This window comes from Wyeomyia smithii, chromosome 2, assembly GCF_029784165.1.
Source record: "Wyeomyia smithii strain HCP4-BCI-WySm-NY-G18 chromosome 2, ASM2978416v1, whole genome shotgun sequence".
Lineage (NCBI taxonomy): Eukaryota > Metazoa > Arthropoda > Insecta > Diptera > Culicidae > Wyeomyia > Wyeomyia smithii.
The window spans coordinates 22,192,226-22,215,696 of record NC_073695.1 but is presented as its reverse complement, the minus strand read 5'-3'; the positions used below and the strand labels follow the sequence as shown (position 1 = coordinate 22,215,696).

At 36.7% G+C, this 23,471-nt stretch overlaps 1 protein-coding gene across 3 annotated transcripts in view; it reads right to left on the bottom strand.

Moving 5' to 3' along the window:
* Positions 1-23,471, bottom strand: part of LOC129721647 (zwei Ig domain protein zig-8) — a 544,433-nt gene that overhangs the window by 64,355 nt on the left and 456,607 nt on the right. For all 3 annotated transcript variants that reach the window (XM_055674441.1, XM_055674440.1, XM_055674442.1), the window contains one exon: positions 19,709-19,843. In XM_055674441.1, the coding sequence (XP_055530416.1) occupies positions 19,709-19,843 (135 nt within the window). The remainder of the gene's footprint in view (positions 1-19,708; positions 19,844-23,471) is intronic.

Below are 23,471 nucleotides of genomic sequence, written 5' to 3'. Positions count from 1 at the left end.
GCTGAGCGAAACAAGAGTGGTGAAAAACTGTAGTGAGAATACGCAAAAGTACACCGTGGTGTGCCCTGATAAGATGAATTCGATAGCATGCGAAGAACAATCATGGGTGACGGGTGGCTGGACTTTTTTCAGTTTCGAAATGCGAAGCAAACAACGCAATCTACTTTCCTACCTAGATGCTCCACTCATTTGATGAATGCATAGAGACACATTATTAATGCACTGCAATGAGCTCTGTTGTTATTGAGCGTAATATCCTTTCGTGTGCTCATACCAGTTGAAAGCTCATACCAGTTTATTATTTTTGTAGAGAGATTTCTGCTGCTGCTTTCTGCTGTTGTCTCTCAGCTACCAAAATAACGCTTGCAGGGCAGTGTGTTTGTAATTGAAGTGCGTTAAGTGCGTTATAGTACAGGTGCAAGGGAGGGTGATTACGTTATTGAAGATTATTTTTTTTCACAGTAGTATATTCGGACGAAACATCAAGCTGGAGACAGGAAAATTGCGAGTTCGAGACATATTCAAAGTAATCAATAAAAAAATAATAATGCAAATATGAACTTTTAAGAGTGAAAATAATAACAATGAAGTAAAAACAAGAAGGAATAGTAAAATCATAGTGACATATATGAAATAATGTTGAAAATTATTAAAAATTAAAGTAAAATAAAAATTGATAAATAAAGAGATAAAACCAAAAAATCAGAAGTGAAGTAAAGTAAAGTAAAGTAAAGTAAAGTAAAGTAAAGTAAAGTAAAGTAAAGTAAAGTAAAGTAAAGTAAAGTAAAGTAAAGTAAAGTAAAGCAAAGTAAAGTAAAGTAAAGTAAAGTAAAGTAAAGCAAAGTAAAGCAAAGTAAAGTAAAGTAAAGTAAAGTAAAGTAAAGTAAAGTAAAGTAAAGTAAAGTAAAGTAAAGTAAAGTAAAGTAAAGTAAAGTAAAGTAAAGTAAAGTAAAGTAAAGTAAAGTAAAGTAAAGTAAAGTAAAGTAAAGTAAAGTAAAGTAAAGTAAAGTAAAGTAAAGTAAAGTAAAGTAAAGTAAAGTAAAGTAAAGTAAAGTAAAGTAAAGTAAAGTAAAGTAAAGTAAAGTAAAGTAAAGTAAAGTAAAGTAAAGTAAAGTAAAGTAAAGTAAAGTAAAGTAAAGTAAAGTAAAGTAAAGTAAAGTAAAGTAAAGTAAAGTAAAGTAAAGTAAAGTAAAGTAAAGTAAAGTAAAGTAAAGTAAAGTAAAGTAAAGTAAAGTAAAGTAAAGTAAAGTAAAGTAAAGTAAAGTAAAGTAAAGTAAAGTAAAGTAAAGTAAAGTAAAGTAAAGTAAAGTAAAGTAAAGTAAAGTAAAGTAAAGTAAAGTAAAGTAAAGTAAAGTAAAGTAAAGTAAAGTAAAGTAAAGTAAAGTAAAGTAAAGTAAAGTAAAGTAAAGTAAAGTAAAGTAAAGTAAAGTAAAGTAAAGTAAAGTAAAGTAAAGTAAAGTAAAGTAAAGTAAAGTAAAGTAAAGTAAAGTAAAGTAAAGTAAAGTAAAGTAAAGTAAAGTAAAGTAAAGTAAAGTAAAGTAAAGTAAAGTAAAGTAAAGTAAAGTAAAGTAAAGTAAAGTAAAGTAAAGTAAAGTAAAGTAAAGTAAAGTAAAGTAAAGTAAAGTAAAGTAAAGTAAAGTAAAGTAAAGTAAAGTAAAGTAAAGTAAAGTAAAGTAAAGTAAAGTAAAGTAAAGTAAAGTAAAGTAAAGTAAAGTAAAGTAAAGTAAAGTAAAGTAAAGTAAAGTAAAGTAAAGTAAAGTAAAGTAAAGTAAAGTAAAGTAAAGTAAAGTAAAGTAAAGTAAAGTAAAGTAAAGTAAAGTAAAGTAAAGTAAAGTAAAGTAAAGTAAAGTAAAGTAAAGTAAAGTAAAGTAAAGTAAAGTAAAGTAAAGTGAAGTAAAGTAAAGTAAAGTAAAGTAAAGTAAAGTAAAGTAAAGTAAAGTAAAGTAAAGTAAAGTAAAGTAAAGTAAAGTAAAGTAAAGTAAAGTAAAGTAAAGTAAAGTAAAGTAAAGTAAAGTGAAGTAAAGTAAAGTAAAGTAAAGTAAAGTAAAGTAAAGTAAAGTAAAGTAAAGTAAAGTAAAGTAAAGTAAAGTAAAGTAATGTAAAGTAAAGTGAAGTAAAGTAAAGTAAAGTAAAGTAAAGTAAAGTAAAGTAAAGTAAAGTAAAGTAAAGTAAAGTAAAGTAAAGTAAAGTAAAGTAAAGTAAAGTAAAGTAAAGTGAAGTAAAGTAAAGTAAAGTCAAGTAAAGTAAAGTAATGTAAAGTAAAGTGAAGTAAAGTAAAGTAAAGTAAAGTAAAGTGAAGTAAAGTAAAGTAAAGTAGAGTGTAGACAAGAGAGATAAAAGTATAGTCAGGTTTTTACATGGGGTGTTTACTCTGAATTTGTATGAAATCGCGTAAAACTGCAACCGCTTTGAGTTGCAAAAATACGTATAATAAAATATAATTTTAAACCAAGAATGAAAGAGAGTTTAAGCTAAATAAGAGGTCGAATTGATAAGATGAAAATAGAAATGTATAACATCGATTTGGTTTATTGGTTTCTATTCGTTGGTACCATAAATGTGTTGCCTTGAGTAGAATAAAAATATAAAAAATAAGTTGAACTTAAGACCTCTCTATAATTTGGATCCAATTCAATGCAATTTTAATTTTTAGATATTGCTGCTACCGTTTTTCGATTTCTTAAATGTGAACTCTGTACACCTCTGACGATAGCAAGTGTCGCATACTGGTGCCAGATGCATCTTATCGGGAGATCTTCGAATTTTCACCTTCCTACCTTTCTAGGAAAAGTCAAGCTGTTCGGCAACTCTTTTGCCGCAGCAGGAGTTTTTATTTTCTCCTTCATATAGAGCATGATTTTTAATTTGGCTTGTTCCGAAGCTATGCAGTTATTTTTTTTTCTTTCAAATCGATTATTATGAAACCGATCGAAATCCACCTAGCAGTGACCTCTCGCAACCAGATAGCAACTTTCTCCTTTTGATTTGATGATCTATAGAGCTTTAAACGAAATGTTTTTCGTACTATATTAAAAAAGTTTATATTTAAATTGAATCAAACGCCATTTCCCGGGCAGGAAAAGCACAAATGCATTCACTGCTCTTTTCCTGTCGTTCTGAACAAACACGACCCGCAATGGAACATTAACTATTTCCGATGGTGTCGGGAGGAGAGTGAAGTATCTTCTTGAAGAGATGTCATTCAATTAGTTCTGCTCCTTGGTTGCTTCTTTCCGATGCAGCTTGAAGAGTTGCAGCTGCCGGCACTTTTCCAAGGGGTAAGTTTTACTATCAATTGGCTATTGGCAGCTGTTGGTCCCACTAACTGGCTGTCTAGTAGGGTGAAAAAGAATCCTCAATGGGGAAGCCCTTTTAGTGCCGACCGGGTTGGAAGGCAGGGTCAGTAGATTTATAGAATCTATTTTAATAGAACAATAATAGTTGGATATTGGCCCTATAATTGCAGGACTGAAAGGGTCACACTAAAACGATTGCAATTATTTGTTTCGCTCTAATTAAAGAATATCACTCTCCTACCTTTAGAGGTCTGAGAGAAGTGATTAGGTTGGCTGAAAGGTACGACTTCGAGTAAACATTGCAAATTGGCCGTTGTCAATTAAGAAAAGGTACATCATTATATTTTAAACCAATCAACGCACTCAGGCTCGTTAGAAAACGAGATGAAATTGAAATGAAAAATAACAACCATTTTACGATTCATTAATTTTTGTGTTGAACGGATAAACATCTAACTAAGATAAGGGCAAATTGTATTCGAATTAATTTATTGAAAGTTAAATGAAATAAATGAAATTTATTTCCGGAATGGATTGTTTGCACATTCTTTCAGGCGAAAGAATGTCGAAATGATGTCGAGTTCTACATTCACTTACAGGGTTTTAATTGTGTGTGATTAATGTCATTTTTCAAACAATATTACAAATCCATCAGCTTTTATAAATCCTTCTCAGCGCAGCGGGTTGTTGACCGCTGTTATACGTTTGCTAGTGACATGAAGAAATACGGATACCCACATTATATCAAATCGATTAAAAGTCATTTGGAGGAGGGGAAGATGGTGGATACAATTCCAACACAACCGGAGATTACGATACGGTTATTGCCGGATGGAGGGTCAAGCGTTGCCACTGCACTTCTTTGCGAGGCCGCTTACAGGCTGCTAAGCGATCACCCTTGGGGAAATCTGTAGCTTCATCTCCGTTTCTAGTTCAACTGTTTGCGACCAATAAAGAGACTGTTAAATGTGTGTGCTTCGATAATATTGGGGCAGTTTTCAGTTTAGCTTTACTTTTCATAAAATGCTCTATAATAGCTTTTTTATTGTGCATTGGTCTGGTAGGAAATAACATATTACAGTAAAGACTGTATATAGTCATTTTATTGGTAGGGTTATTTTAAAGACCTTTGTAAACATCAAAGGGTCGTGAGCGAATAGTAAGGCTACCAAAATTTGAGGCCAGAAAGCCTGCAAAACACCGATTGAAGATGATAAATATGTAACATTAGAGGTGAGAAAAAGGGATAACCAGAATACAAAGTTTAATAAGGGATAACCAGAATATGAAGAAATTCATTTTTTTCAATAGCAATTTGTCATACAGCTTATAGTCAAAACATTTGAAATTTATACAATTTTTCAGTGTGCTAAAGGTTAAAATTTAGTTTCTTTGAGAAAAGTCGAAGGTAAATTGATTGTTCGGTCGACATCCAATACTCCACCGGAGCAACGTATTACACGTGTCAACAAAGTTCACAATTGAAGTCTGAAACCTACTGTCAGATTTCGAAAAAAAAACAACCTGCTGCGCCATCATCAAAAAGAAGCAATTTCGTTGCGAACACAAAATCTTACACTCGTACAGCCAACAACCGTGTAGCTTCGCGAAGCAACTCGAGTGTAAAAGCAATTATTTCCGTTTCCTTCGGAACCTGCGGTCAAAAGTGGTGCCGAGTTGGTGGCAGTCACACACAGCTGAGTCACATGATTCGTACACGCATTTATTCCGACTTGCTTGCTGGCTTCAGCGGGCCATTCGATTCTATGACAACCACTTCCCAGAACGAGAGCTTTTTGCTATGATGAAGGCCGTGGTTAAACGGGAACTGCAGACCATTCTGTTTTTTTTGTGTGTCGCGAGTCTGGAAAGGCTATTAGCTGCCAAATGAAGGGACCAACTGATTATATTTTTTTTCTGCTTCTTCACTATGAGGTTATTTCGAGCAACATGTTACCAAAATGTAACCTGCTTGGTTCCGGGAAAGTAGTACGCTTGCTGATGCTTGCATTGCGATTCCAGTCCCCCAAGTGGAGGCTGGGAAAATTGTTATGAGCAGGTTTTCACATCCTACCTACGTTCAGCGAAATACATTTCCAAAAGTAACGGCAGAACATGTGCTGGACACGAAAATGAAATTGCATCGCGGAACATTCCGCATTGACAGACGGCACGCTTCCTAGGACTGGTTCGCTGTTATTGCCTAACGAAAGGACACACTTCCTTCTTCAGGGCTAGCGTCGATTAAATGTTTGTTTTTTTTTTCGTAGCGAGGTGAACCTGGTGCAGAACGATTTCCGTGAATATTTGTGAATTGTTACAATGGTATAACGAAAATCCACGCCCGAAAGAAACAATAAAAACCACCCACCAATGTAATGTAGCGAATTTCGAGCCACCAGTAATAAAAAGCAAACAGCTGATGTTGAGAAATAACCGGCAACGTTGTTTTAATTCCATGCCAAACGCCACGGGCGCAGGATATTGTACCGTTTCGGGGTCACAGTGTGCTTTCAGCTTGCTTTTTCACATTCGATTGAATTGTACCCTGGAGATGGGATGATGGGATTATTTTGTTACGAACAATGATACCTTTGTTATGCTTGTGCCTGTGGATTCCGCATTTTTCGGCAATCATATAATAATTGCTTCCTGTTGTGAGACTTTTTGTACAGCGCATTGCTTGTGTAAATGTCGACCAACCAAATGCGGGGACTCGTACAATCAGGCATTTTCTTCCGGCGTTTTTGTTCTTGCATTATTGACATCTAGTTTATCATCAACGACCTGAAACAATCTAGCTCGTGAGCATTCTGCCAGATATCGTATCGGTTTTGGGGATCGAAAGTAGCTCAGATTGTTATGCGCTATAGATTTCTAATGCTAGTACAAAATTTTAATGTTTTACACCGGTTACGAAATTCAGATATTATTTACCTATTTACCCTCAGATTAATTGTTGTTTTGTTACCTGTACATTGCGTTTACATTTGTATTTACATTATGTATTGCTTTACACTTTGTTATTACATTATGTATTACGTTTACACTATGTATTCCTTCTTTTAAGTCCGCAAGTGGATTTTGGAAATGTCCGCTTAACGATATTTATTTTTAAGTGCACCGATTCTTGTACTCTTCCAGTACGAGCTGAGCATTTCATTTTTTCCAACATGTGAGCACCAATAATTGTCAATATTTTGAATGTTTAGTTTAAAATGATTCATAATATAATCATAATATCTACCTTTGTGTGTGAATTTGATAGGCATTTTTATTTCATTTCAAATCTTTTTCGAAACACTTTTACAAATCTTAGCATTTCGGAAAATGCTTCTGAGACGATTCTGGAACATATTTGGGACGATTGCACATTTTTGTGAGGTATTTAAGGCTATTCGATACATTTTTGGATATAGAAAACGATTGTAATATACTATAGCAACTTTGAAAAAAAAAATTACCATTTTTTTAATTATTTCGAAATTTTCTGGGAAAATTTTTTGTCCTGTACACTAACCAGTTGGCAGTAATGCCTAGGAGCAATAAACAGAAGGTCAAGTTCCGAATCGGAATGTAGCACCAAGACTTTACTTTTTTATAGTTTGTCTGAGCATTTTTGGATACTTTTGATAACAACATTTTCTCTGAAACTTTTGACATTTCTCAAAATAATTTGAGACCTTGATGGTAAAATTTTGTAATATTTTGGAAAAATTTAGTTTTGTTATATTTTCAGCAATTTTTTGGAAAAAATTACATCTTGTTGCTAGGTGTTCTCGGGACTATTTATGATTACAGAACGTTTTTGGGATATCTCAGAAAACTCTTATGCATTATTAGGATTTATTTGCAGCATTTAGAGATAGTTATGGGATACATATGGGACAGTTTTGATTCATTGTTCGGCACGTAACGCTTCTAGAAAATATCTGCGACATTTACGGAACAAATTTGGGATGTTGCGACACATTTACGGGCAAGTTTTCGAATATTTTTTAAACATTTTTGGCTCCTTCTTGGAACACTTCTAGGGCATTTTCAATTATTTGTAAAATTTATAGGAGCTCTTTGGAATACCTTTGTTGTATTATCAGAATATTTTTGGCATATGGAACATTCTTATTGATATTCAATGTTTTGGACCATTTTGAAAAATAGGCATTCCGGAATTTTTGAGACAATTTCGAGACTTTAATAGGAGTTATTTTTGAGCATACTGAAACCACTTTGGAATACTTTTGAAGAATTTCTGCGACATTTATGGAACAAATTTCAGATGATTGTGGATCAGATTTGTGTCGTATGTTCAGGTTTATATGTTTGGCATATAAAAACATTCGAAATATGAAATCAGAAAAAAGAATTATATGTGTTTCCATTAAACTCAACTAGGAAGTAAATATTGAAAACATTAACAGTCTGTAGAGATACGTATTTCGGTTGCTACATACAACCATCATCATGTGCGTCTGTTTCGGGACGTATTTTGAAGTAGAATACTTCTCTCAGGAAGTTCGGCTACATAGGGATGTGAAATGAAAATCTAAAACCGAAAAAACTGAAAAATATGTCCAATTTCAAATGCTAATAAATCGGTTAGTATTCGATGGATTTCCTTCGTTCTTGCAGCAATAGATTGGAAAATCTTCTAAGAATCTGCCCAAAAGAAGATAATTGTAATTTTATTATTCACACTATTGTACTATTGAAAATAGTCGAGCCTTATCAAAACGAAAAATTCGACCTCTGATTGGTCGTTATATGATTGCTTCCCAAGCACGGTCGACAGAATCATATATCTTGCAATTGAAAACATGCTATTTGGCCTATATAAGAGCCTTTTTCAGCCGAAGCCGCGCATAATAGTTCTAGACAGCGACAACAGCAGTCGTCCTTCCTTAGCAGCAACACTAGCCCTGTGGTTGGTCACCACGTCTCAGGAGCAGCGCGGTTCTCCTCAGCGTGTGTCGCCAGACTGCCATTATTTTCCCCGTATTGGGGCATCATGAAGATTGCCATTAGGAAATCAAATTTTGAACATCAAAATGCCTTTTTCAAGTAAACAAGTCATTGAAAGTTGACAATTTTTGACAACACAAGCAAGCGTTCTGTGTTGGATCCTAGCAATTTAAATCTGTCGCGCCCGTCTAATTTACTGAATGTGAAATAGCTTCCACAGTGCATGTTCTCCGTGTATCTTAATTTCCCCACTGTTAGGGCAGCTCACAGGTTGCGATCAGCAACCGATTTTGAATCTCAAAATACCTTTTTCAAGGCAAATAAACAAATAATTGAAGGTTAATAATTTTCTGGCATCAACACAAGCAGACATTCTGTGCGGGATGCAATCAAATTCTGTTGTAGTTGTTTAATTTTTACTTTATTGAGTTAACCCCCCATTGTTGGGGCAGCGCAAAAGGCCCGATAACCGATTTTGAGTAACAAACTGCCCTGTTAGAACGCATTCACAAAAGCAGTTAGTTCGACTATGCAGAGCTAATATGAAGTCGATTCAATAAATCAGCATGAACAGAATTTCGTCTTCTCCCAGCTGCCAAGTTGCAACATGATGCAACACGCAACAGCGAGCAAACAAAATCACTTGATGTTACAAGCCGCAATACGGTTAGGGGTGTTAATCGTTGCGTGTGTGAGAGCACCATCGGTGTTTATTCGCTGGATACACCTAAATCAAATGAGAATTGTGGAATAATTCGTCTCAAGAACATTAGAAAATGGTACAACTGAAAAGAAAGGCGTGGCCTATTTCATAGCACCCTCCGGCTATAAAAGAGTGTTTCTGGGAAAAATAGCTACATTCATCAGTCGGAAGGTGAGCTGGATGGACCGTCCACAACGTTGACAGCAGTAGCAGCAGATATCAGCACTCAGCAGTAACTTCTGAGCAAAGCCTCTTTTCAGCAGTGCCTTCAAATTAAACAAATCACTTGCCCTGTGGTTGGTCACCAGGTCTCAGGCCTCTGCCAGGCAGAACGCCAACGCGAGCGATCGAGCGAGATTTTTGCCGTACATCAGCCGGCACTTCCTCTAATGGAAAAGTTGGATCATTTTGTTCATCAGAATATTACTGTCGGTAAGATGCGATTGCATTATATCCGATATGGAATTGTTCTTTCGAGGACAGATAAAACACTTAATTTGAAGAGTTAATAGCATTGGGTACCAGTAGCATTATGGTAACAGCCTCAGCGGTAGGTGCAGCCGGTACTTCCATGAGGCCGATGTTATAAGGAAGTAAATGGAAGCAGCACGGCGGAACAGTTCGGGTGTGCTTAGATGCGCGTCATTTTTCGTTGTTGATATTATTCCCCACATGAAACGACGCGCTTTCGTACGATAGCGGCGGTATTAGCAGTAGATGCATTTGCCAACACTTACTCCAGTAAAGCCGTGTCTAATTTTTAATGTGAAAACTGTGTTGTATTGGCCGTGCGCATTAGGCCTCTGCCAGGCTAAACGCGAAAAGCGGCGCGAACCGATTCGTCCAGCCGTAGGTTAATGTACAGCCGTAAGTACAGCTGTGTAAAAGTATTCTACTTCAACCTTACGGTCGTGGCTTTGCACACAACCCTCCTGTGATTTTTTATTTATTAAACACAATTTTGAGACATTCCAGCTTAATAATAATTTAAATAATTTAAAATTCAAAGGCAAATTTTTTGCCTTTTTACAACATGTATTGTAGCAATTTTACGTAATGTGTTTGAACTATTTTTGGATATTTTAGAAAATGATTAAAGAACATTGATAATAATTTGCGAAAACATTTTTGAGCTATTATTGAGATATTTGTAGTTTGTTTTGATGTATATATGAGAATTTAATTTTTTAGAAAAAATACTAAGAAGCGAAATTTTACCCAGCATGCGGGGCAAAAGTACGCAGTTTAGGGGCAAAAGTTCGCACTGTATGAACAGTGTATTTAATACACTATGCTTAAAAAAGTTAATTGTTTTTCGCTGGTTTTGCACTGATTCTTTTCAGCTGCGTTAGAACGGTGCCCCGAATTAATTTTCATACTTCCGAAAATTCGAATTTCTGGGGATATGTTTGGGTGTTTTGGTGATATAACCCAAAAATGGACATTCCAGAAGAGATTCCACTGGGGCTTCTAGAGGTCATAGAAACAAATTAATAAAATTTATTTTTATTTATTTTTATTTTCGGAACCGGGGTGACACAAAGACCCGAAAATGACTCCAGATGCCATATTAAATTCCAAAAAAGCGACTTCCGGTTTCCGAAAAACAACCGAAAATGGTTGAATACCACCCAATACTGGTATTTTCGGAATCGAATTGATGCTCTAAGATCAAAAATCAACTTCAGACGTTAGTTTAGAATTAAAGTTAAAATTAAATGGTGATTTCCGGTTTGCAGTAAACAGTAAAAATAGATTAAATACCACCCCATATGAGTTATGTCTGTGGACATCATCCCAGTTGCGAAAATACATATTGCATGGTATTTGGCCTTGTATTTTTCATTGTTTCTTTGGCTTCTAGAAGCCCCTATCTATTCCGGAAGGACCATTTTAAAAGCATATCAATAAAACTATTGAAATGGTTGTAAGATTCTATTTAAAAAAATCATGATATCATGAAATTTGAGAAACATTCTGGTTCCGGAAATATTTATACTACGGGGTATTTGACCTTTTATGGCTGTTTTCCGACTGTTTGACAAAATATTGAGAATTTTGGGAATATTGAAGAGAGAGAGAGAGAGAGAGAGAGAGAGAGAGGTTGAGATAGAGTGTAACCTAAATCAATGATCATCATGTATCAAATTAGGAAAAACAATAGTTTGGCGCGCTCACATCACTTACACTCAATACGGGTTGCGTTGTAGTGGAAATATGAGCACGATAGAATATGGAATAGAGAGAATAGTGGAAAACAACGTAAAAGATGAAGTGTTTTCCTGCTATCATCAGCGAAACCGCTTACCGTGCAACGCACGTGGTGTTTAAATTAACCGTAGCGTAGTTTAGTTAATGGTCAATTCGAGAACAACATTGGAATTATTGTTTATGTCGATAGAAATCGACTTTTCGATTTTCGTTTAGCAGTAGATCTAAAATATTGGATGCCTGGAAAAAAATCCCCATGCAAAATTTCAGCTCAATCGTGCAATCGTGGTATAGTCACAAAATTCCATTTCCACAGACAGACAGACAACAGATTGCAGAGTCCGTATAGTATTGCCCGGCATTCCTTCACCAGAATAAAGTGCTGATACTGGACACCATGTTTTCAATGAAATAACCAACGACGACCGAACGGCAGCGATATTCCATGCGTTCCTCTTTTTTCTCAAGCAAAAAGGTATGTAACCACTTGACAAGCTGGAAATGTAGGGGAGGAAAATCGGAAAGAATCTTATTTGTCTACAGGGTTTTAGTAGTGCGCACGTACCGGGAATCATGTATTACAAGTCCTTGGTCAAGATCTAAAAGATTCACTCGGCCTTCCCAATCAGACTTCCGGAAGAAGAAGAATTGATGTCAAATGTCTTGAAGATGCGTGGATTGTCAAAATCTGGTATTGTTTCCCATACATTCAATTCGCACTCTAATAAACAGTGATGCGGAACTTCAATATTGATGAAAAAATTACTTGGAACCTAACTCTCCCTTTGGTATGCCGCTGTGTTGTCGTTAGATTCTACGACAAAACATGGTATTTTAGGAACAAACTTTATTGTGTTTTTTTTTTTAAATAACGCATTCCGGAATATTTTTGTACTTAGTTATTTGGATCTTTTATTGAAACATTCTTAAATTATTTTAAAGACATATATAGAACTCTTTCGGGCATTTCTAGGCTATTCATGAAAAGGTTTGAGTACTTGTGACGAGCTTGGGATATTTTTGAAACAGTTATTGAATGTTGTGTGAATTTGTTAAAAGCACGATTGTAATTTATTTAACAATTTCGTTTAGATATTTTTGAATTACTCTAGGGACATTTTAAGTTCAGTTCTGGACTAACACTAAAACTAATTGGAATTTTTTTATAACAATCATGAAGAGTATCTCGGACGATTGTGAAAAATTGTTATCTTTTTGCGGATATTTTAGGTACATTATCAAGACAATTCTAGAATATTTTTGACACTTTTTTTCACGTATTTGAGCAATTCTAGGGTCCTTTTTTTAATTACGGCACGTTTTAAGAATTTAACAGTTATGAGAAATTACTAGGATTTATTTGAAACATTTTTGACACACTTTCGGGGTATGTATTTATGCCATAGTTTTAATTTATTGTTTGACAGATGCTTGCACCCTTTGAGAGAACAAATTTGGATTGCTTATAGGTCATTTTCGGACGTATTCGACGCATATTCGAAATATGTTCAGAAGAAATTTTGAAAATTTTAAAATGTTCGGTGGAACAAACAAATTAACATTTCCATGTATTTTTCGGAATACTTCTTCCTGTGAAATTTTTGAAACGCAACGTAATTATGTGGTGCTTCAAGCAAATTTTAGAACAATTCGAATATTTTTGATACAACATGGATTTTTTTGTTAAATATTTTATGACAGATTTTGTGAATGTATTTTTCTACATACTTGAATTTTTTGTGTCATTCTTGAGGGTAATTTGAATAGTTTATGTACTGAACTCCAAAAAAAAAAAAAAGTTTTTACGGGTTTCTTGACTGAACTATTTTTTTTTACGTAGGACTACGTCTTTGTTTACTATACTAGATTACATTTTGTGAAATTGAAAATGAAACTGGCAAATGTTGCGTCAGATTTCAAACGATCATAGCAAGCGAACGACTTAATGCATCTCAATCATTTATGTGTCGGTGAATAGATAAAATGTGAGTCAGTAGTTTGATATAATGTTTAACCTTGTTGCTTTACTGCTTAATGGTGAAAAGAGGTGAAAAGTTACAAGGTCAAGCTTTCCCATACATTTTCCTTGCCATTCCCTTGCTTCCCGAGCACGGATAACAATAACATGGACGGAATAAATTCCACTACCTACATATTCTGACTCAACAAAATGTTTTGTTCCGTTTCTCTTTCTCGAAACTGCGTGGCCACGCCTTTAAGGCAAAAATCTACGCTCAACTCGATGCAACGGATTGCGTGTAGAAAATTCAGCTTCATTCCAGTTTGTCACACAATAGCGAGTGGAGTTTAGCTGTTAGAGGTACGCGACATTAGGAAACGAGAGCTGCACACGAGTCAACTTCCAGGCACAGTGGAACACCTTACCTTTATTTTTCATACAGCAGCACCAGTTACCATCGTACGCTGCAGGATATTTTGAGGGCACAGCGGAGAACAAATTTTTTATGCGCGGCCAAGCAAAATATTCAACGCTACCGGTGGTGGTGCGATCATCAGCGTTCTGTAGTACACATTTTGAGCTGAAGATTATCAGAACTATAAATGCTTGAAGATAAGAATTATGAGAATTTTCAGAACTACTACTAGTGTGAAATGTTCATGTATTTCTCAATAATAATTTTTACAATAACGACCAGGGCACCGAAGATAAACGTTAGTGTTACCTATAAACAGTTTATCGCAGCAATATATGATCCTCATTTTTAAGCATTTTAGAATTTTCACTGCTAATTGAATGATTTTCCGATTCAATTGTTCCTTTGTGCCCACATGAGCACCATTAACTGTCCAATATCAATAAAGCAAAATAGTTAATCTAAGAACCATTGTAATTTTCGCATCGGGAAAGCACAAACTTTCTTTTGGTTCTTATATAAATCACTCAGTAGTATCGAAAGTGTTTTGGTTCGTTCCTCTTTCTCGAAACTGCGTGGCCACGCCTTCAATGCAAAAATCTACGCTCAACTCGATACAACAGATTGCGTGTAGAAAATTCAGCTTCAGTCTAGTTTGTCACACAATAACGAGTAGAGTATAGCTGTTAGAGGTATGCGACATTAGCAAACGAGAGCTGCATACGAGTCAACTTCCAGGCACTGCGGAACACCCTACCTTTGTTTTGCATACGACAGCAACAGGCACCATCGTATGTTGCAATATATTTTGCTGGCACAGCTATTGGAGGGCACAACGGAGAGCAAATTTTATTTTGCGTGGCCAAGCAAAATATTCAAAGCTACCGGTGGTAGCGACCATCAAATATAAACGGTAGTTTAGCCCATTAACAGTTTATCGCAGCATATATTATATATATTTAGTCCTACGTCACTATTTCATACAACCCTCGGACTGTATACCTTGTAGTATTTCGTTTTGAGGTAAACTTGAAATACTTGGTAAGTTCTCAGACTTCTCTTTAAACAGAGGAGCTGCGTATTCTCAGGGTTACAGAGTACGTTTCGACAAGCGGAAGGTAATCAGTTCAAGACTCAGTTGGATGTCAGAGGGATTTTTTAGGCATGGGTAATTCTCAGGCTCTTCATCCATCCGATCTTTGGAAGAGTCACGTTGAATTCTTCAAAAAAAAAAAAAAAGTCAAAGCGACATACAGTGGAATGAATACCTCGCCAGGGCAACAATTAAGCTCAGTAAAAAAGAGCAGTAGAGGGAAGGGTAAAAGTATGCAAATCTGTCACTTACTACGATGATAAACATCTTCCTTTCCGTCCGGTAGTTGGAGATGCAGAGGTAAACTCGATCTCCGACAATAAGAAGAGGTACACTCGCTTTCTTGCTTTTTCTAAACGATCCTAGTTCTAGGGACCTTTTTTGAATACGGGACGTTTTTAGATTTTTTTGAGACAGTTATGAGAAATCACTAGTGTTTATATGGAGCAGAATAATTTTTGTTATATTTAAGAACAAAATGATTATTGTTCATTTTTGTTCGAAATATGTGCAGAACAAATTTTTCGAATGTTTGTGCCTCAAAAAATTCACATTTCCAAGATATTTTCGGGATACTTAAGAAAAAGTAGTTGGATATGCAGAGATAAACTCGGTCTTCGATAACAACGATTATTACACGTCTTTCTCTCTTTTCCCTAACCGACAGTAAGAATTTATCAAGCGCCGTTATCGTACTATACAGCAGCATAAGCTACTAAATTATTGTCTAATTTTTTGAAGATGGTGAAACAAGCAAACGTCGTCAAACTCAAGCTCAGTTCTACTACATTTTTTGAAACAATTTAGACACATTGAAAATCTTGGATAATTTTTAGTTCAGATATGTGCCCGTGTCATGTTTTCAGTATTTGAAGTATAGTTTCCGGAATATTTTCGGAAGTTTTGAGACGTTCCAAAAATGTCATTAACACTCCTGGGTCATATATTTAAACTCTCTTTTGATTTTTTTGGACTAGTTTAAAACGTATTTGAAACACCTTCGGGACATTTTTGAGGTATGTGTAATATTTTGGACTATTTTAAAAATTGAGGAAATATTTTCTCGACTCATCACTGGGGCACGATGTATCGTTGTACGAATCCTCTCAACTAATCTGGTTGATCGAGACCGCTATAAGCCCCACAGGCTAGCGTGCGATATTGTTGTTGTCGTTGGAAATAAATTTGTCATATATAAAGTATTCGGGATATTTTTGTAACAATTTTGGGAGGTTTTGATCAGTTTTTCAAAACAAATTTTCTACTCTATGAAACTTACAGGACATTTTCAATTTTTAATATTATGAGAATTTTTTATACAGATTTGGTACATTGTTGTTTTACTTTTGTATTACTACGAGACATGTAGGAAAAATTTCACATCAGTTTCAGTATTCCTTCTTTTCTCGGACTGTAGAAACTGCAAAAATTATAAGGAATTTCACAAAATTAATAATATATCCTAGTTTTAAATATTGATTTGTTATATATCTATAATTGTATTTATTTGTTTGAAAAGATGAGAGGGTTTTTATACCTATTTGAGAAGGAATAACCATATAAATTCTACTCAAGCAGGCTTTTCCCTACTCCAACAGAATTTACGGCCCCGTTATGCTTTCTGCGTATGGGCCTTCTATTATTATTGTTGATAAAAATAAGAAAAAACGTCAAGGACGTAGTTAGAAATACAGTAAGGTCGTTTTTTACGCGGGTTGCTTTCCTCCATTACTCAAAAACGGTACAAGATATTGACATCAATTCAATCACGTTTTTTGTTTAAGGCCACAAGTGATCATATATAAGTTTTCAAAAAAGTTCACAATTTTTGGTGTAAATACTCGAGATTCAAAATATTCTCTAGATTGGCCACTATCATATTCAAACGAGGTTTTAACGTTTAAGGACGGTTTTCTTTGTTATATTTGCAACTCAATAAAGCCAGTTTTTTACGCGGGCCCATACAAATTTTGAACGCATCCCCGCGTAAAAACTGACCTTAGTGAATTTCTATGACATTTATGAAGGTATCTCGGACGATGTGATCGTCTTTAAAACGTATTTGTAACATATTAAGAACACTTTTGGAATCTTTTTCGTACATTTTTAGTGTAGCGTTAAAACACGTTGGAATATTTAAAAAAAATCTATGAGGTTTAGTTTGAGGCATTTTCATGATAATTATGGAAAGTATTTCGGATAAATGTGGATCAATTTTTTTTTTTGACGTGTTTGAAACATGTTGGGACCTTTCTAGAACATTGTGCAGAAATTTTAGGATAATTTTAGCAAAAATAGAAAGTAGTTTTACATGGAAAATAGTAAAATATTGTTTCTCTCTCTCTCAGGAAAAAGGGGTTCCTTGTCTTCGACACCCAAACAAGTCAGTTCTAAACAACTTTCAAAATTCAAGAAGCTAGTGAAGTTCAGCTAACACAAAGATTTTTTCCCAGATTCTGATTGGGAGTGCGATGATGGACTTAAAATTGTTTTATCTATGGTTAAATAGAATTTTTTTACGTTCTGTTTTATCATCAGCAAAATTTTCACATAAATATGAGCAGTTCTTGAATTTTTATTATAAACTAGCTGACCCGGCAAACTTCGTCCCGCCTATTTTTGTGTTTAGTTTAATAATTTTCAATATTCCAAATTCATTGATTTCTTGCGATTTGTTTATATCGTTTGAAATTATTGGTTTTATCGGAATGACAACATCCTCGTCTTTTGCCTTTGGTACATCACCCCTATTCCGGAAATACTCATATTGGGTGGTATTCAGTTATTTTCATTGTTTTCCAAAAACTGAAAGTGGTCATCTTCGAATTCAAGATGGTGTCCAGGGTCAATGCTTGGCTTCTATACATTATTTCGATTACGGAAATATTCATATGTAGTAGTATTCGGCTGTTTCCCGGAAGTTGCCATCTTACAATTCAAAATGGTGTCTGAGGTCAAATTTGAGCTTCATGCATCATTCTGGTTAAGGACCATGCATAAATGACGTAGCTTTTTTTTTAGTTTTCTTGACTCCCCTCCCCCCCCCCCCATCGTAGCATTCCGTCACAAAGTGGCAGACCCTCTCTAGATAATGACGTAGCTTTATAACAACCCCCGCCCCTCTCATCTATTTTTTTGCAAATTTCATTATCATCAATTATGATCAAGAAAAGGTAATAAAGTATTGAAAATAACCCTTAACAGACAAAACAGTACTAAAAAAGAACAATTAGAACAAATCCATTTTTTTTCTTGATTTCATATTTGCTACGTAGCTTGACCCTCTACCCACCCCATCGTCACATTTCGTCACAAAACTGCAAATCCCCCCCTCCCCCTCGAATGCTACGTCATTTATGAATGTTCCCTTGAAGAAACACTTATATTTGGTGGTATTTGGTCATATCCCGCTGTTTTTTAGAAACCGGAAGTTGCCATCTTGGATTTTAAAATAATATTTGGAGACATTTCCCGGATAGAAATCGGAAGTTTCCATCTTAAATTTAATAATGGCGGCTGGAGTCGAAAATTTTTCTTGCTATCAAAAACCTCAACATATCAAATTTGGTTCCATTTGTTTGATCATTTCTCGAGATGTGCAGAAATTTGTGTGGAACCCCTCCTTTCAGAAAAAGGAGGGGTTTCGAAACATTATAGACATCTTTGTTACCCCTAAAAATATTCACCTGCCGAATTTTGTTCCATTTATTTTGTTAGTTCTCGAGATGTGCAGAAATTTGTGTTTCATTTGTTTGGAACCCCTCCCTCACATAAGAGGGAGGGGTGTCGTACCATTTTGTACATATTTGTTACCTCTAAAAATATTTACATGCCAAATTTGGTTCTATTTGGTGGATTAGTTCTCGAGCTGTGCGAAATTTGTGTTTCCTTTGTATGGGACCCCTCCCTTTTAAAAGAGGGAGGGGCGTCAAACTGTTATGGATATATTTGATACCCCTAAAAACATCCACCTGCCCAATTTGGTTCCATTTACTTGGTTAGTTTTCGAGATGTGCATGAATTCGTGTTTCATTCGTATGGAACCCCTCCCTTTTAGTAGTGGGAGGGGTATCAAACCATTATGGATATATTTGTTACCCCTAAAAACGTCTACCTGCCAAATTTGGTTCCATTTGCTTGGTTAGTTTTCGAGATGTGCATGAATTTGTGTTTCATTTGTATGGTACCCCTCCCTTCCATAAGAGGAAGGGGTCTCAAACTATCTTAGTCACCTTTCTCAGCCCCTAAAACCCCTATATACAAAATTTCACGCCGATCGGTTCAGTAGTTTCCAAGCCTATATGGAACAGACAGACAGACAGAGCTGCATTTTTATATGTCTAGATTTCTGTTTAAAATTTTCACTAATTCTCTCAACAAAAGATGTTTCCACCCGTCTCTGGAGGTGAGTGGGGGAGGTTGAACCTTTAAAACCACCCTCGTGCGCACGGTTATGTTCATAGGGATTTTCATCGGTCGTAAAAAAAGGGAATTTGCCTGTTGGAGCCCTAGCAATACAAAAAAAACGAGAGTAAACAATTACAGACCTAAACGGTAAATAGCCGGAATCCACTCCTCCCGCGCTGGTTGGATGCCGTTCATCCGTCGCAGCTGGGATGCAATTTTCGGTTTAGTGCAAATTCATAGTCGCAAAATAGCGGAACCATAATCTTATTAAAATAAAACAACGTAGCACCGTAACGGATCGCAGCCGGCCACAGGATATTCAGTGATGCGAAACCGGGTAGCTTCGAAATATCCGTGGTGGAGGAGGAGGAGGGATTCGGTGGTTAAATGTTATACATTCTTTCCAGTTCAGTCCAGTATAGGTGTTCGCTGAAATGGTTCATATCCGGGCCAGAGCTTCCGGACCGGCGCGATTCTATGTGGTGAACGTGCCCCGCAGGTGAATTTACGATAACGGAATAGAATGGTTTAGGCAAAAAAAATAAACTCAATTCATAGCTGCTGTTGCAAGCAGCGTATCGCAAAATAACGATCCGCATGCGGGTGTGTTGTTGTGTGAGTGTGTGTGTATAAGCATGAGGAAAAATAACAACATCCTTACCTTCTCAATTATGCAAACCAAATTGATTGTTGATCCCATATCCACGTGCAGCTCGCCGGAACCGAGAATGAACGCTTCGGGTACCACCACTTGCAGATTCACGAAATGGGAAATAACCCCGGTTGGTGTCGATACCTGCAACGGAACACAAGGAAAGGTGGAACGAGTTACTATAAAAGGTACGAGTTGTATAGGCCGGCTCTCTGCTTTGTGCGATTCCACCGGGTAGTGCGGGATAGTTTTGTGGCGTGATTGCAGTAATCTGGTTTCGGAGATTGTCATCGAGTGGAATTTGTAACCCGGAAGATTATGGGCCGTTTTTGCGGTGGCGGCGGCGGGGGTCATAAAACCGAATAAAGCAGATTTTGGCTCGCTGCTGCAAGTCATCGCAGTTCCGATCGAGCAGATGTAGAGTTTATGTGGTTTGGGGGATTCAGCGTTTGTGTTGCAATTAATTATTTCGTTATTCAATTTATTTTCAAAGAGCTATTAGGAATGACAGTAACAAAAACTTCCAATTGTATAATTTTCCTCAAAGTTTATAAAGTAAATAAGCTCTTTAGGAAAACGCGGTTGAATGAAGTAAAGAAAAGTAATTCAAGTAATGCTGGAATTTAATTATTATTTATTTATTTTTTCACAAAACGGCAAGTGATTAAAAAATCATACGGACAATACAAAACAGACTGGATAAATGTATGACCCGTTTGTATAATGCTACCGTTGATTCCCCAGCAGCACCCGTGATCGCAGTTCAATAAATAAATATTGTCTTTTCATTACCAACTTTTATTTACCGGCGTAAACAAACATACCAAGCGTGACCGAGAAATAATTACGACAACTGACCGACTTATTCCTTCCTGCCAACTGGATTCGCTATTTTCAACCGGGCCTTTACTTTGTCCCGATCCAACTCATCTGCACCTGCACCAATCCACCAGCCCACTTGAAAACTCAAACACACCGGAAATGGTAATCGGTAAATTGTTAAAGTAACAATTTGCATTCGAGCGGAATCATTGAAATTCGGCCAAAATTGGGCCGAAATTGGGTCAATTGCTATTGCCGCCGCGCCACCTCCACGATCAATTCGATTCGATTGAATCAACCAAAATCGGCTCAGTTTTCAATGCTCACATTAACGCTAAATGCCACTCGGTCAGCCGGCCATTTCTGCCTATACTGTTTCCCCCTATTCTGGTGCATGGGCGAGTGCATTTACGACAGCCACATCCCTCGCGTACAGTATTCTAATCAACGGGGCCTAATGAGATGCGGTCGCGTCGAAATTCTGATCCCATCTGTATCAACAGCAGTTATAACCTTCTCGCCTGGTTCCGCCGGGGTGGCGCGAGAGCGGTGAGAATCCATCGTCCGCGCTCCGATGGTGGGCGGACCGTGAGCGGTTGCGAAGCCGCATGTTAACTGCGATTTGATTCGATTTAATTAAACCGCGGTATTTCCGTTTAAATTTACCGTGTCGAAGTTCGTGTCGTTGCGTATATTTGCAATGAACGGGCTGCCTGCAGATGGCGTTTTTCGATTGGGCCGATCCCCACCCACTGATTACTGCAAATGTTGCTAATAAACTGCGGATTCGATCGGATTTCCCTTAAAGTGTTGTGCGTTGCCAATCTCGATTATCGATGGAAAGAGAATTTGATTCATCTTGGGTGAAAACTTAAATGCGATTATTCTTACTCTTCCCCACCGAATTAAAAGTTCTTCCGAATTGTTTGCTGCAATTCCATCAACATCGCCTGGAGGCATCACTTTTCAGCTCTTCTGTTTCACGGACGTAAGCGTTGATTCCGGAAGCTGGCGAAAATCTGTCTTTCATTTCTCACCTATTTAGAGTTTCTCTGCACCGTATCGCGGTGGTTACGTTTTCATTCAGAGGGGACCGGCACAATGACACTGGAATTCTTGCAAATAGCGGTCCTGCAGTTATCTGCTGCTACCGGATGGATTCCAGCTAGTCAGGATGTGGAGCTGAATTTTCCGCTAAATTTGAATTGTGTACATGGCAGGTTGGCAAGGGGAGGAGATAGATTGCGAGAGAGACACCGTTTGTTGTCGTGGATTTACCCTCGCAGGGTTGCCGCTAACTTTCTCTAATTAATTTTCCTAATTGTTGTCTGCTCGGATGTGGATTTCAGCATCTTAAAATGCATTTATTTATTGTTGAATCGTGGCACTCTTTTTAACAGACTTATTTGGCTTTTCTCCCCATACAAGCAAATCGTAAACAGCGGATGGTCCCAACTGCAGGGGTTTGTTATCTTGCGAAACAATTCCAGCCGTGGGACAAGGTTTGCCGCAGTCAACCAGCATCACTGTGCAGATTCTGTGTTCCTCCTATTAACCCGTTAGTGCCCTTCGTTGCGAAAAGCTGATGTTGATCTGCCACAAAAGAACACACCAGTCAGCAGTTGTTTACTGTCGGAGACCAGTGTTGCCAGCATAAAGAACACTAGTCCATTATAACATTATAATGCAGATAAAATTCAGCTTAAATGGGTTATTCGCAAAACCGTTAGGAATTGTCGAGCAGAGAGAGACTGGGTGGAATCTCTTTTGTTTCTGATTAATGCCAAGCCCGGGGAACCGTACTGTTTAAAAGAGGACAAAAAACACCCCCCCTCCTTCCCCTACCCAACAGCCTCCAAGGGTTTTATTCAATGTCCTTGCGGACGTTCCACACAAGCACCAATGATGAATTGGGAGCTAGAGCTGAAAGTGTGCGTCATCGTTTGAGCGGTTCGTTCGGTTGATTACGCCTTTCGGGGCTAGGTTTCAAGGGCATTTGCTTTGCCAGAGGATGGATTCATGAGTACTCCAATTAATTGCGGTACTTGCGGCAGGATATCGCTGTGCGCTGCTTTGCTTCCTCCGGGCAACAATACGATGTGGGTTATGGTGAAGAGAGAGAGAGAGAGAAAATTGTGGAATACAGCCAAGAAGGACAAAAAATCCTAAAAATGCCAATGCAGCGCTTATATTAGCACATCATTTGAATTATGCCGCTAATCATTTATTGCTAAAGTTTTGCGCATGAGGGGTTTTCCTTCTACAAATTTATTCGTCTTTAATCGCTGTGAAGCTTTAGCTTTATTCACTTTTTATTATTCAGACGGTTCCGGATGATAGAAACCCATTTCGGGGATTGGACTTCTGCTGCAAAGTGCTAAACTTTGCCAGTTTGTAGTCAAATGCGTGCCTACTTAGTGTGGCGTAAAAATACGGTGTCAATCGTCTATTTTGGCACTCGGATCCTTTTGGTGTGTCGTTCAGCGTTTTCTTTCTATTTTAGATGGAGCAGATGTTATTACTCCAAGTGAGGCGGAAAATGCAGGGCGAAGAAGAGATTGAACGTGAAATTACGCAATTTTAAGCCATCAAAATAACGAAAAAGAATGAGTCGTAGAAACATTCGTACTCAATTCGAAATTTGTATTTCGGGTTAAATTGTTAATTAAATTCAGATTAGAAAATTCAACGTTGATCCTTTCGTTTTTATCGAATACAGCCATTTTTGGTCGGGTTTTTTAATGAGTCGACGAAACAATAATAAACTAAGACGCTGTTAATGACTGTTAATAGTAGATGTTCAAAAGTTAGTTAGTTATATTTCTTTCGAATAATTCATTACTGCTATTCTTTGTGTGATGAAAAAAAAATACTGCCATACGAGCGTTAATATTCATTAGGTTTCTTAGTCATAAAATGTCTTAATAAAGGGATTGAATGTCTTAACGAA